This window comes from Cucumis melo, chromosome 7 (genome assembly GCF_025177605.1).
Source record: "Cucumis melo cultivar AY chromosome 7, USDA_Cmelo_AY_1.0, whole genome shotgun sequence".
Classification (NCBI taxonomy): domain Eukaryota; kingdom Viridiplantae; phylum Streptophyta; class Magnoliopsida; order Cucurbitales; family Cucurbitaceae; genus Cucumis; species Cucumis melo.
The window spans coordinates 824243-839965 of NC_066863.1; the positions used below are offsets into that span (position 1 = coordinate 824243).

The 15723-nt window shown below is 33.0% G+C and overlaps 3 protein-coding genes across 4 annotated transcripts; all 3 read left to right on the top strand.

Annotated features, from left to right (window-relative positions):
• Positions 1-889: 889 nt before the first annotated feature.
• Positions 890-4488, top strand: LOC103493752 (protein POLAR-like 1). Its single transcript, XM_008454633.3, has 3 exons — positions 890-1546; positions 2042-2502; positions 3273-4488. Exons 1-3 carry the CDS (start codon positions 1174-1176, stop codon positions 3594-3596), a joined length of 1158 nt encoding a protein of 385 aa, XP_008452855.1. The 5' UTR covers positions 890-1173; the 3' UTR covers positions 3597-4488.
• Positions 4489-7641: 3153 nt separating this feature from the next.
• LOC103493751 (eukaryotic translation initiation factor 5A-like) lies at positions 7642-10158 on the top strand. Its single transcript, XM_008454632.2, has 5 exons — positions 7642-7970; positions 8706-8828; positions 8916-8972; positions 9399-9473; positions 9754-10158. Exons 1-5 carry the CDS (start codon positions 7848-7850, stop codon positions 9853-9855), a joined length of 480 nt encoding a protein of 159 aa, XP_008452854.1. The 5' UTR covers positions 7642-7847; the 3' UTR covers positions 9856-10158.
• A 2123-nt stretch (positions 10159-12281) lies between these two features.
• On the top strand, positions 12282-15503 carry LOC103493750 (chorismate mutase 2). Of its 2 annotated transcripts, none has more exons than XM_008454631.3 (6): positions 12282-12654; positions 12946-13175; positions 14363-14449; positions 14526-14669; positions 14812-14904; positions 15093-15503. In XM_008454631.3, the coding sequence occupies exons 2-6, from the start codon at positions 12948-12950 to the stop codon at positions 15321-15323; spliced, it is 783 nt and encodes a 260-aa protein (XP_008452853.1). In that variant the 5' UTR covers positions 12282-12654; positions 12946-12947; the 3' UTR covers positions 15324-15503. The 2 variants fall into 2 exon arrangements, with proteins under 2 accessions (XP_008452853.1, XP_008452852.1); XM_008454630.3 differs by having other exon boundaries at positions 12284-12654; positions 12941-13175.
• Positions 15504-15723: the final 220 nt, after the last annotated feature.

Genomic DNA, 15723 nt, shown 5'->3' on the forward strand with positions numbered 1-15723 from the left:
TCAATAAGATTTAACTAAAATGTAGAGAAGCTAAACACAAACATAATTTATCAATCGTTAACATTTTATTATTTTATTTTAAAATCGAGGTTCAATTTTTTCATATTTGTCGCAAAACCAAGATTTCAAGTAAAAGTACTTAGTTGAAAAGTGAAGTTAATGTGTTAAAGTTAGTAAAATTTATCTGAGAGGTAAAGTTGCAAGATAAATATTATTTTTTGATAGATATAGAAAATAAATAAAAGAAAAAATTAAATATGAAAAGTAAAATAGAGCGAAAACAAAATTACTTATGAATTTGAAAAGTATAAAATGAGGACGAGATAAAATCCCTGAGGCAAAACGATCCATGTTTTAAACACATATTATTATGAACGGTATACAATTAAAACTATTTCAATATATAAAAAAATTAAATAAATGATACAGAATTCGACGGATTTTACTAAATGTCTTTATTTGAAATATTATCTTTAAAGCACATTTAGAATTATATATATTTAGTTTATGAACAGTTTTAAATATATTAAAATAAATTAAAAAATTTATAAAAATATAACAAAATTTCAAATTTATTACTAATAGCTTTCATGGATGATTATTACTATCGGTCGTTAAACTCGACGGATATAATCTAAAATTTTATTATATTTTATAAATATTATTTTACCATTCTAAGTCTTCTAATATCTTTTCGAATATTTTATGTTATATATATATAATTTTTTTTATGAAAAACGAGATAAAAGGAAATATACTAAATGGCATATTAAGTAATGAAATAATAATAATAATATGTCCTAAAATAAACAAACAAACATTATTTGAAAGAAATTTGAAATGGTGAGAATTCAAAATGCAATAATTATTAGAGAACACAGAAATTATTGAGTTCAATCCAAATTGATTATCAGTCATCGACATCATTTTGAAAATTCATAAATACCTCCAAATAATTGAGCGCCAATTCTCCATTATCAACCACTGACGAAGTTATTGAAGTTCTTAATCAAACAAGGAGAAATCTCGTGAATTTGCTGAACCAATCCAACACGCCATTAATATTCCTCTCTTCAATTCGTAATACCTTTCACTTTCTTCTCTGTCCACTTCCTAATTTGAATTTCATTTCCTCTCTGCCCCATTACTCTTTCGAATTAATCACGTTCTCTTATGAAATCACTCTTTAAATCCCACGAAGTTTCTGATCCCTGCAACTCCACCGTCCGTCGTTTCCGTTTGGTTGATATTTTTCGGGAAGAAGACGAGGGCGGTGACGGGTTTTCTGGGAATTTGGGTATGTCCGCCACTCGAGTGCGCGGCTTGTCGGATGAGTCTGTGAGCATTGACTGTTTGTCGCCTCGGCGGATGGTTGCTCGGTGGGTGGCTTCGTTCCGGCGACCGAAGCGGAGGAGAGCGGTTGAGGAGGTTAGGAGAGTGAAAGAGGGTGGAGATTCTGATGGTCCGTTGACCTATTGTAGGTGCTCGAGGAATGGAGTGGACGGTGGCGCTTCCTCAGCTTCACCGGGAGAGATTGTAGGGCCAGGTGAGTGAGTATATTGATCGGATTGATTTGTGCTTGCGATTTTAATTGGTAGGATGGCTTTCGAATTGATAATGCTAGTCTATTTATCAATGTCAATCAAAACGATTAGGAAATGAAGAGACAGTAATTTTCTAATGCCGAATGGATTATGCATTGCTACCTCTGAATCTGGAAATTCGTATGCCGACTTCGTTCACATGATAACAAAAAATTGATCGAAGTTATATTGACAACGTACTTGAATTCTTTTGATCTTTCTTTTTATGGGTTGATGATGGCTAAACATGTTTTAATCACTCAAGATCAAATCAAATGGTATTAAAATTCCCTCTTAAAGGGTATAATTAGACTTGAAATTGATTTTGAAGAACTTTGTAAATAACAAAAGTAATTATATCCATTTCAAGATTGGGGGAGTCTTATGGATTGAGCTTTCTACATCTCTATGCTGTCCTTGTTATTGTTTCAATTTGCTTGTGTGCTTAAAACTTACAGGACTGAGTAGGAAAGAAGACACATCATTCAACTTGGGAGTTGGGTGTAGTTTGTTGTATCTTGTACTTGCAAGTAAAAATGAACTTTCGAAGATGGTAGATTTGAGGAGAGAAATGGAACATTTTCTTCAAGAGATCAAAGAAGATCTAGGAAGAAAAGACAATCACTTCGAGCCATGCCATTCAAACGCAGATGTGGCTTGTTCGTCTACAGATTGTCAAGACGGTCCTTGTTCTACCAGCCAGCTTTCATATCAGCAAGATTTTTCATCTCAAATTGTGTCTGATGCACAATCAACTATACCAAATCATTCCCGGAAGTCTTGTCTGTATGAACAAGCCGGGGAATGTCAGGAACGAATCGACGAATTGGAATCTGAATTCGAGGCCGAGTTAGAACGTTTGCAGCTTCACTTGGAAGATGAAAGTTCTTCTGGACGCATAGAGCATCTAAGAATTAAGGTATTGTATGAGAGAACATCCTAACAATTCTAGATAGCTTTTTCTATCCAAATTGATTTGATGGGACTGGTTGGTTTGTAAAGGCTCTCCCTTAAAGTTTTTGCAGTCTACAAAAAAATAGATCTTCACATCCTTTGGTTGATCTCATTGTTTAGGACTATTTTGGAGAAATTGACCAACAAATGTCATTATTAGATAATGAAAGGAGTAATCCATCTGTCTTACAAATAGTCTGAGGTCCTTCGATTTTCAAATGTGGGATTCTCATTACGACCCTCAAGATGTGGTTCTTTGGGTTCACTATTGTTGGATTGGATCGTTCTTTTTATCCAATATCATTAATGATTTTCTTATGCATGCCTTGGTTTGATCTCATCTTTATAACTACTTTGAGGATTTTGGCCAATGCCAGTTCTCTCCGATGCCGTAACACTTGGTTTTGGACTTTTTTCCATATAACTTCAGTGGTACTGCTCAAGTTCTTAGAAGGATGTAGATGATATGATTTGAGGAGCAAAGAAGAAATATCTATATGATAAGATGTCTTCAATCTTTGGTAGTTCATGAGCACTCATCCTACTTAAAAATCAAACAACCGTAGATAGTTTTATCTTTAACATCATCTAGTAATATAATTCAGAATGAATTTTCAGATTTGAGGAGATTAAGATGTATATTTCTGACATATTATCTGTAATGGTTATGATGTATTATGTTGCATATTCAATTCTTGATTGCAAGTTCTGAAACTGTGTTATGTGAAATGACAGACTGCGAAGAACACGAACTCGACAAGAAGCTGCTGTGTGAGTTCTGGTGAAGTCACTGATCTCCAAGAAGATGGGACTGAGAGTCAACAAGGAGTGCCGCCTATAGAACTCGAAAGAAAGTTACATGAACTGCTAGAAGCAAGGCAGCAAGAACAGATAAAAGAACTCAAAGAGGCTTTAGAATGTGCCAAACAAGAGATTATTGATAAGGAATCTGAAGTTTCTTGGTGGAAAGAAACTGCAAAGGTTATTTCTAAGCATATTCCATCTCATTCACGACTTAGACTTGCTTCTCAATATGACAAGCTTCAACTACTTGGGTAAGCATCGTTCTACAATTTACAAAACTTTTTCGGGGAGAATGTTATTGAAACGATGGCTGAAGCTTTTGGTACAGCTAAACATGATTTTTAAGTTGAGAACTAAGTATATGGTTGGGAGTGATTTCTAAATCATTAAAATAATTGTCATTTTTAAAATCACTTCAAAAATACCTTTAGTCACACGAAATTTGTTTAATATTTACTTCTACTTTCGTAAATACAATTTTCATATCAACAAAATTGATTTTGAATGGTTAAAACGTGTTTTGAAGTAATTTAGAAAATGGTAAAAGTGATTTTGACCATCTTAGAATCACTCCAATCACGCTTTTAGTCATTTTTCCCTCTTTTCTCATCCTCTTCTAAATATATCAAAGTCTTTGTTCTATATGGAAAGGAGTGTTATTCCAATGCATATTTGCTGTGTTATCTGAGAACCTTTTAGATTAATATCTCTAGACTCCCTAGTTTGTGACTGTTCTGTCTCTTGTCAGCCCAATAAACATGGATTAAACCGATTGAAAACAAGTTTGATATTTGTTTGTTGTGTTCGTGTCTTAGATTTTCAGAAAGACGGCTTATTACCATCTTTAGAAAGAACCTTGTCGTAGTAATCATGTTTGCCATGAGAGAGAAACACATATCATGTACCATTTTCTAGCTTGTGTCCATGTCCTTTTTGGAAATGTTAGATAACACAAATTTGTTTACTCCTCACAGTAACTTTAACATTCTCCCAAAGAGTATTGTCAACATGAAGAACAAATTTGTGTTATGTCATATTTAGAAAATGGTATGTCACAATCTTGGTGTCTATGTTCTTTACAAATAGATGATATATAACATAGAATTGATTTCTTTTTCTAAATTCAATTATACCAATACTTTAACAATCTTCCATGCTTTCACATTTGTAGGTTTGAAAATCTATAGAATGATAAAAAAAAACATTATAATAAAATCTTTCTCTAATCTAATATCACAGCAAGTCATCATAGAATCTCAAAGCTTACGTTATGATTATAGGAAATTTAGGGGTATTTGGAGTACCAAATTGAATTACCAAATCTAAAATTAATACGTTGGAGTTAGAAAATCTTATATTTGACGTAGAGTTATAAAAAAGGTTCTACAAAAGTGCCAAATATAGAAAAACGAAAAGTAAAACTCTTCGACAAATATAAAAACTTTAACGATGTTTGTTATTAAAGTGAGTTATTTAGATTATAAAGATTATATGACAGACACCTCCCTTGTTTCATTTCTTTTTATTGGACGAATGAACTTTGAATATTGATATCAATAATACAAATTTTAGGAAAGTTATTTTAAATGACAAAAATTTTGAAAATATTTGTAGATATAATAAAATATCACTGTTTACATGTAATAAACTACGATAAATTAGTATATACTACTTCTCACAATCAATCACAAACAAATGTTGATATTTTGTACATATTATGGTTCATTTTACTATATTTTTAAAATAGTTTTGAACTACAATTTTTTTTTCCTATAAAAATAAATCGCTTGAATGAAATAATTCAGGTGAATATATATAGAAAAAGGCATATCTAAAATAGCATATAAATTTATGTTAGTCGAGATAAATCAAATATTTATTATATATATTTTATATGTTCAGTGATAAATGAGGATTCAAACAAAACAATAGAAACTGAAGATGGAAATTGAAATAAGATAGTATTGAATTGTGACATTCATGTACCTTTGAATTATGTTCATTTAACAAAAAAGGTGAGGTTCCAATCATGATGAAAAGGATATTAAAACATGCCGAAAGGCAGCCCCGTATGGTTCACTTTATTTTGAGAAGATGCGCACCAAAGACGAAGAGACCGAAAGAATGGTCAATTCCACATATCAACTCACAATGCAATCAGATTCCTTCTTATCTTTATTTAGAAGTGTCCCATTCCAAATTCTCTTCTTAATTTTTTTTCCAAAACTTTGAATTCTTTGGATTTCTATTCTTCACTTTGATTCTCGAACTTAAAACAAATCCAACGAAATGTTTAACCTAATTGATATATGCGTACGAAAACTACTAAATTCATATTCTTTCACTCTCAACTTACCCTAAGAAAAAAAATTATTTCTAAAAGTTTTGACAACTACGTTTCTACTCTAATATCATCATTCATTCATTAGTCGATTAAAAAGCTTATATTAATGGATAAAGTATGCTTTTAAATATGGTTTCATATCTTTGCGTCTTACAATTGCTTCGTGCTCGGTGGAGGGGTTTGGCCAGAACGACAGATGTGTACGTCGAGCAGGGAGTGAGAGCAGGATGTCGTGTTTGACGTACTCGAATGGGCTTGCTTGAATAATGTTTGCACCTTGTTATGAGCGTCGTGCTTGTCCATGAGGATACAAGACGTCTTACGATTGCTTCGGTTGGTGAACAGGTTTCGTCGAAGTGCCATGTCCGACCATTGGACGGGGAGTGAGAGCGGGATGTCGAGTTGACGTATTCGAATGAACCTACTTGGATAATGCTTGCACCTCGTTGTGGGCGTAGTCTAGACGTGTTTGTTTGTGATGATACGAGACGACTTGCATGTAGCCCAAATAGTAGTCTAACATGATCTCTTGTGGTCTACTACGATATATATGATATTTTGCCCGTTTGACATTTAAAAATAATTTCCAAAAAACTTTAAAAATAAGCAAATATTTCTCAAAAAACACCCCTTTTGGAAGATTTTGACAATTTATTGATAATATTATAAAAAGAAACGTCGGTAGACCCATTGGTCATTTTTTCTTTAACTTGTTAGTGGCATGACTCGAAGGGAGGTTGACGTCCACAAATTAAACTCCTATCTATATAGTATCTGGTCACAAATATAATATTAAAAAGCATATATTAAAGTATCATATCAATTAAAATTTTTTAATTATAATTCTATGTATTGATAAGAGATAAGAGTTCACAGTCTTACAAAATACCTTCTTTTCGTGAGAGCGATGTTCTTAATGGCTAAAAAAAACAATACTTTGGTATATTTCATTAATAGAAAGATAAGATCATAAACCCCTATATGAAATAACGATGATAACAATAATAAAAGATTTTGATTAAGAAATATTTGGGTCATCCTTTGTTTGGAGATCTAATTATAATATTTGGTGTTTTCGACTATTGTTCGTTAGAGTAATTACAGTGGATAATACACCTAGGTCTAGCAATTAAGCAACAATTTTATTTTGACAAATATAGAAAAATCCATTTGTGATTTGCTTCATCACTGATGGACTATGGTTAGTCAATAAACTCCAATAGATACAGTCTAAATCTACGGTTATATTTTATTGTGTCATCACGATAAAAATATTTGTTTTTACGACATAACACAACTAGCGAGTAGATAGTTTGACAAACTTAGCAATCCATATGTCATTCATTTAATTAAATCATAATTTTTCATAAAATTTCTTACTATATTTAAAATCATAATATTTCACTTATTATTAGTATTATCATTTCTAAAAACATCAATTATTTGCAAGTATTAAATAGACGAAATAGAAACAATTAAACAAATTATTTATACCAAAAGATAAAATTCGTTATACTTGATTTTTTATAAATTCTATTTTGTCAAATGTTCTATTTTTTATAATTTTTCTTAAAAACCAAACCGGAAATTCGATTAAAGTACAAAAGAAAAAGAAAATTAAGAATATTGACTTTGTAAGATAATCCAACGGTTAGCAATGTTTAATAAAACGTTGGTTAAAGTATAGTTTAGAGAGAGTATCATATTTCCAGATTTGTAAGCGAAGTGATAGGTAATGTGACATTTAAAAAATCAATATAACTAATGATAATAAATAAAAAGAAAAGAAAGTGATATGTAATTTCACAGATTAAGCAAATCTAAATAAAAATATTGTCAAAAAGAATTATTTTAAAAAGAATCCAAACCGTCCAAAGATTTAACAAATGAAGCGACGGTGGAGATCGTTTTGGCACCGAAATGTGGGGATAAAAAAAGAATATCAACATAGTTTAGGGGGCTCGCGTCAGAAACCCTAATTGATACAATACGTGGCCGGTTGAAACGTGATGCTATAAATTGGTCTCGTCCTCTTGACTCGTACTCTCCTCCTTCCTCCCGTTTTCCTTCCGCTTCCAACGAAATCCCACTGTTGAACACAGAAGAAGAAGAAGAAGAAGAAGAAGCCCACCGCAAGCTGTAGAAGAACAAAATCTTTAGCCATGTCGGACGAGGAGCATCACTTTGAATCCAAGGCCGACGCCGGAGCCTCCAAGACCTACCCACAACAGGCCGGAACTATCCGGAAGAACGGCTACATCGTCATCAAGAACCGTCCATGCAAGGTGATTTGTTTGTGTTTATTGCGATGATTTGATATTCTTTTTCTCATCAGATGTGTTTGTTTTTTGTGGTTTGATTTGTGTTGCTTAAGGTTGATTTTTGGATCGAGCGATTTAGATCTTTGATTGATATTCGAGAGTTTTCTTTTTCTGGATTAACGATTCTTATACGGTGGATTTTTTTTCTTCTGATTTTTGAGTGTTGGATTTGGGAAAATTGATGGATCTGATGTTGAAATTGACATTGGCGATTGTTCTGATCAATATTTGTTTGGAGTTTGGGGATTTTGTGATTATGACTTCGAAGGATCTCTTGATGGCTGAGTTTCGATCGGTCAACGATAAACAGTGTGCTATCCCATCCTCTAATCCTTCTTGCGAGGATGCTGGTGGTTATGGTTGTTTACAGTGTGGTTTTAATTTAATATTGATTTTATCTGGAGAAGATGATTTTCATAGTGTCGTGTTTTTTCCTTTTTTGGGTATTCTTTTGTCACGAGCCACATGGGGGCGAGTTTATGTTTATTTGAGACTGTTAGTGCTACCTGACATTAATTATTGAAAAGTATAACGAGAGAGAGTCCAAAAGGTCAAATTGATTAATACTACTAAATTATAACTTTAGGCATCGAAGTGGATAAGCACTTGTTAATTTGAAAGTGTACTGTCTAGAAGGTATTTCTTCTTACCTAATCCCACTAATTTGTGTACTTTTCTTTGGGTTGTATGGTAATGCAGGTGGTTGAGGTTTCAACTTCTAAGACAGGAAAGCATGGGCATGCTAAGTGTCACTTTGTTGGAATCGACATCTTCACTGGCAAGAAGCTTGAAGATATTGTTCCTTCATCCCACAATTGTGACGTAAGGGGGTCTATTATATAGCTTTCGAACTATTCCTCTGTATCGATTTACCATTTTCAGTAATGGTCTTTGTTTCATGGTTTGTAGGTGCCCCATGTTAATCGTACTGATTATCAGCTGATTGATATCTCTGAGGATGGATTTGTGAGTACTTTGTTTTTATGAGTTTGTTTGAAATACTGGGTCTTGCTGTTATCAAGAAACTTATTCGTAATGATATAATGTTATATCCGTTTTATTAGATTTCTAGATTTCTGTGGAAGTTTTCATGTTTCAGTTTAACTTTTGGTAATCAATTTTATTGGTGAAACTCTGTTAGAATAGATTGTTTGTCCAGTTCGGTTTGATGTCTTTAGACTCTCCTTGCATTCATTTGTATGGGAAGGAATCTGGCAATTGGTTTTGTTAAGTACTGTTTCCAGAATGTAATTTGGAAATAAAGGAGCAAATATTTGTGTGAAGGGATTGTTAAACAAGCATAGATGGAGAAGGAAGCAATGAATCATTTATATGTGCTGAAGCGTGTAAAGCCCTGTTCCATTAATTGAATGATGTTTCTCTTTTGTGCAGGTGAGTCTTTTAACTGACAGTGGTGATACCAAGGATGATTTGAGACTTCCAACTGATGATAACCTGCTCAAACAGGTAAAGGCACACATGGACACTTGAAAAGAACAATCCGTGCACTCAAGATAGTTTTGTCTACTTGAAAAAGAGCTTTGATGAAGTTAATCGTGCAAGAATCATTATTTTTTCTTTTTTGTTAGAGGGAACCTCATTCCTTCTGTTCCCCATGCTTAATATTCCATTCTTAAGATATTGTGAAGATATGGCCAGATGGGTTTATTCCTTAATATTCTGTTTTTATGATTTATGATGATTTATCAACATAAAAACAAGCTGAACATGTCCTTTGTATTCACAGATTAAGGAGGGATTTGCTGAAGGAAAGGACCTTGTCGTGTCGGTGATGTCTTCCATGGGAGAGGAACAAATTTGTGCACTGAAGGATATCGGCCCAAAGTAGGTCTTGTCGTCGTACTCAAAGTTAAAAGTTGTGGTCATCGACTGCTTTTTATCGCCGAATTCCTCTATTGAATCTTTTAAATGATGGTATAATTAATTAGCAGACTTTGTATCTGTTAACGCCTCACTCTTCTCCTTCCCTCCATTCCCTTTTCTCATCTCATCTCACCTTCTGGCCCAGGATGTATGGTTGGTTCGTGCATCATAACTGTGCTTTATGTTGTGTTATTTTATGATATTGGTGTAATGTTATTGGGTTTTTGGATGCTTACTTTGATAAATCGAAGTGAATAATTTTTGCGAATTCAGTTCGTCTCCATAATGTTTTTGATAAATCCAGAAGTTCATTCTCTTAGTGCTTTAGGTTTAGAACCGTATTCAATTTTCTTTTGGGTTGGTGGGATTTGAAAATTACATTTAACTTTCTACACTTTGGTTATTTGACCGTTTTAAAAGATTTATCGTCTAACTTTGAGCATTAAATTTTTCTTTTTCCAGTACCTGGATCTTAATCTTTCTTCAACCTAATTGACATTAGGTTACCCATTTTTCCCTTGGGAGTTCTGGTGATGAGTCTCTTTCGTCATGAAATATTTTACCAAGTGAGGTCAAAGTTTATCATGTTCTAAAAGTAGTAGTGGACCAGAAGTTACACATGGGTTGTCTTCTTGTTGTGATTGGACTAAAGAAAACAAATGTTGTTTCTCCAAAGTAAATATATTGTTAAATATAAATTTTGAACAATTTCGAGTGTTTTCCCAAAATCTCATTTTGGGAGCTAAACTAAAAATGGTTAGGAAAGTTTCACTAAACTGAAATGGTTGATTGTTGAATATAAATCTCAAACATCGACTTTTTGAGTGTTTTACAAACACTCCAATTTTGGAGCTATGCTAAAAGTAGTTCAAATTTTTCCACCAAAGATAGTTCAAAATAAACTCTGAAAAATGGTTGGTTGTTAAATATAAATTTCGAAACCATTTTTAAGAGCAGAAGAGCACATTGACTATTGAGTGTTTTCTTTCATTAAAAGTAGTTTGTAATAAACTCCGGAAAATGGTTGATTGTTTGTATATTTTTGTTTTGAAAATTAATTTTTAGAAAGTAGGTGAGTTTGGAAGGAAAATTAAAAATGAAATTAAAAAAAAAAAAAAAAAAGTTACTAAAAAGATTGCATTGATTTTTTCTAAGATGAAAACAAAATCTGTTTCAGACGATCAGAAACAAAAATTTAAAAGAAAAAATAAAAAATAAAACTGATGGTTACCAGATGAAATAAGTACATTAACTAGTAAGTATACTAATTAAATCATAATAAAATAAATTTATGAACTAAACATAGTTTTTAACAAAAGATAAAAAATTATTACTTTTAATTTAGGAACCATAATTTAGTTTTAAAGTTGAATAAAACGATCAACCTTTTAAAAACCTCTTTGTTGAGTAAAAAGAATCTCTCTTGTGAATTTTGAAAGTTGACGTTTACTTTCCAAATGAGCTATTTGAGCCTTGAGGGGCTCAAAGATTTCGGCTATTGAACTTTTTTAGTTTTAAGTTTGAAATTTATATAATGATGAGAAATGGACCTACTAAATTACTATTTTTCAAACTACAATTCCACTAAATTAATTACCTCATTAGTTCACAAATAAAAATATTTTCTTTTGTCTTGGATTTTTTTTTGTTTCTCCTTTTTCCTCTATTTGTTTTAAATCTGTGTCTCACAGTGTATCCGCAATGAAAAAAATGCTCAAAATCGATTGAAACTAACACGATTTAGTTCAGAATCGATTCGTCTTTAAAGTAAACTAATACAATTTGGTCATTGAAATGTAGCTTAAAATAGATAGACGATTGAACATTTTCAAATATAATAAAAAATTATAAATATAACAAAATATATTAAATTTTGTAAGGTTCATTTAAGTTTTATTTCTAAAAATAGTTTCAGCTTTTTTGCTATTCATAACAGCCTTTGTAAAAGGTTAATGTCAATGAACATTGTCGAAAGAATCATATAAATTTGGAATAAATTTAAGTTAGTAAAAAAGCATTTTATAGTTTTTTTTAGCATAAAATAGAATAGATGATATGTACTACAAATCTTGAGATTTATAATACATTTATATACTAATTGAGTTATATTTACTTTGACAATATATTATAATTTTTAAACAAAGTAACATGTTTATTATTTATATTATATTTACGTTAATAATAGTTATATTGTTTTTTTGATGTGTTTTGTAAACTTTTCTAATATGTAATAAAAATATCAATTCCTATCTTCATATGAATTCCAAAAATATCCATACATCAACCAAAATTTAATATTACTTTTAGAAGAATACTTTCATTACTGGTTACCCTCATGCTTAAGAAATAAATTTGTACGACATGTCGGGTTGACAAAAAAGTAAAGGCATCATAGAACCAATAATTGATTAAAGAACTCAACGGTACACATTTAAATTGGAAATTCCGCGTGGGGTCCTTCGCTCCCATTACTTAGGCCAATCACCCCGCGCCACATCATCCCACCGCCGGGCAACGGCGGCCGGTTCACCCACTCCGTCACCATCCACTTCTCTTCTTCCTCATCAATCCATTTTTTTTCTTAGGTTAAAAGTCATTTCTCCTTTCGCTTTACCAATAATTCACCGTTTCAGAGCTTTTCCCGTGTCCTTCTTCCCCACAGCCACAAGTTTTCGAGCGCTGACATTTATCGTAATTCTCTCGTATTTCGATCTTCTTTGACTTGCAGAGCAAATTAGCTAGGGAGTTGAATTGAATCGAGCAGGTCAGCCGTTTTATTTGTTAATCGATTTCAACTCTTTCATGCCGTCCTTTTCTCTTTTTTCATTACGACTTGTGAACGCCATTCATTTTGAGGCGTGGACTTTCCTTGTTTACTTGTTGGGTTTTAATGATAATTTGAGATTTCAACTGCTTTTTTTGGTAGTATTTATAGCATCCGTTCGTTTATTTGTATTTATAACTTTGCCTTTTCGTTGTTTCATCATTGAGGCTGACAATTTGTCTTTGACCATGTTGTTTCTTTGCCTATTTCTTTTGGTATTGGCTAGAGAAGCTATGGCCAATGTTAATTGTAACCCGAATTCCGCTTCGGATACATTGACACTTGATGGGATTAGAGATTCTTTGATAAGACAGGAGGATTCAATTGTTTTTAGTCTCATTGAGAGAGCTAGGTTCCCTCTCAATGGGAAGATGTACCTCCATAATCATGCTTCAATTCCTGGATTTTCTGGTTCTTTGGTTGAGTTCATTGTGAGAGAAACTGAGGCCGTTCAAGCTAAGGTAAGTTTATGTTTGTTCGTTTGAGTCATATGCTTGCTTAGCCATTGTTTATCTTTTTGCTTTGAAGCCCTTCAACATACTTTCTAATATTCCAATGCTTCTTTCAAATGTTTTCTCTCACCATGTTTTCTGAAACCATTTCTTCAAAACTTGGGTGGAGGTTGTGAGATTGCCACATTGTGGGATTCACAATGCTATTTCGATTTGGCTGATTTGCTTGTGTGAGTAGAAGCAAGTGTTGTATAATCACTCTTTGAGCTTTGTTGGAATGCAATTGTGAAAGTAAATCGAAATCTTGATCTTTGGTAGGTCAAAGTAGTGGTACAATTAAATTTATAGTAAGCCATCGGCCTAAGCTTTTAGGTAGATCGGTGATTTACCAAACAATCTTGTGTTTGAACTCGTGGTGTCATCTCGTCTCAAATCTTTAAGCCTGTATGTGAGAATATGTTTAAGTATCGATATGATTAAGTTTTCTGTAACCCATAGACTCAAGCTTTTGGGTATAAATAGGAGATTTGACGAAGTGGCTAAACCAATTAGTTGAAGGACATGTTCTATATCTCTTTCTTCAATCATTGTTCTGCTCCTGTAATTGTTAGATTGCAGTTGAGGCCAGACCATTATTTTGAATAATGAAACGTATTGTATATAAATGGTTGTAATGAATGAAACCTAAATCCCATTTGGATGTTGTCACTTTCTCTATTAGCTGCTTAGAAATTATATATTTGAAATCCTTGCTACAGACTCTCTTACCTCCTGCATCCTAATCTTAATGGGAGGAATTTCAAATCTGGGATGAGTTGATGGTATTATATTAGGCCGATCTATAATGGTTTTGTGGTATTATATCCCTATGTAACTAATATTTGAAATTCTTTCCTTTAAGATTAGGATGAAGGAGGTAATGAGGTCGATCCATAATGATTACCTACATGGGATTTAATATCCTACGGAAGTTTTTGATATCCAAATGTTTGAAGAGTTAGACAGACAATCCCATAATATTAGTTAAGGTGCTCATAAGCTGGGTAGACATTTGTTCACATGTGTATATATATATAATACTACAAGAGAACAGTTTCAATCTTGGTTCATTGTTCCTTCTTTTCAGTTGGATTTGAGATTCTCATTCAGCTTGAAAGTTCTTTCTCCCAATTAACTGTTTAGATTTTTGTCAACAGGCTGGTAGATATGAGAATCCTGAAGAAAATCCGTTCTTCCCAGAAAATTTGCCTCGTCCTTTGGCGCACCCTCACAAATATCCAAAGGTGAGAGACTGTTAATAAGGTTTCATTGTTGCCTTCTCTGTTTGCGAATTTGTAGGGGACTAATCCAAGTTTTCAGGTTTTGCATCCTTCAGGCGCTTCAATTAATATGAACAAAGCCATATGGGATTTCTACTTCAAAAAATTCTTACCATTGTTGGTTGCTGATGGCGATGATGGAAATTATGCAGCAACTGCTGCCAGTGATCTTGCTTGTTTGCAGGTAAAGACAATTTGTAAACTTGTACCTTGTGTAGGTTCTTTATGCTAATTCAACTGTGTTGATTTCTTGTATGAAATGTCTTGTTAGCTATGATAACTCACATTATTTCTTACATGTATAACAACTCATGATCAAATCTCAGGCACTTTCAAGGAGGATTCACTGTGGAAAATACGTAGCTGAGGTGAAATTTAGGGACGCCCCCAATGAATACGAGGGTCCAATTCGTTCTCAGGTATTGTAGATATATTTTGGAAATGTATGATTGTTAGGAGCTGTCATTTGACTCTTTTTCTTGGTGAAATGATAAAGGACCTTTAGTCCTGCCAAGAGTGTGGTCTGTTTGAATAGTCATTGACATTTGAGATATAGTATGAGCCGAGGGGTTTGATAAACACCAAGTTAATTTACTGTTTTTTTCAGGAAAGAGACACTTTGATGAAGCTATTAACATTTGAGGCAGTGGAAGAGCAGGTGAAGAAGAGAGTAGAGAAGAAGGCTATGGTGTTTGGGCAAGAAGTAACCCTCAACAACACAAGTGGAGGAGGAAAGTATAAGATCGATCCATCCCTTGCCTCTCGCCTTTACGACAATTGGGTAATGCCACTCACTAAGGAAGTTGAAGTTGAATACCTTTTACGTCGTCTTGAATGAATCTATCTAATAATTATATGCAATGACCAAAACGAGCAGGGATTCACAAAGTTTATAGGTGTTATCGTCTGATCGTTTATATCCCTTTTTTGAAATCTCAATGTCGTCAATCTTTTGAAATGACGATGGAAGTAATTGACTCGAAGATTTGATCCTAAAACTTGTGTGTTAAAAGTTTAATAATGCTGGCTATTTATCTTCGCTGTATCTCTTCACTTTCAAACGCAGATTCACAATTGACCTAACAAAGAGGTAATCTATTTCATAAAAAACTGCAGTGTTATGTTGTAGTTGTTTTGGAAAATGAATGCATTCCAGTGGAGATTAGGATTCAGATTTGTTTTTTTCTTGCTTTTGCATTTCATTTTTGTTGTGGGATCAAAATTTGATGCAACATACA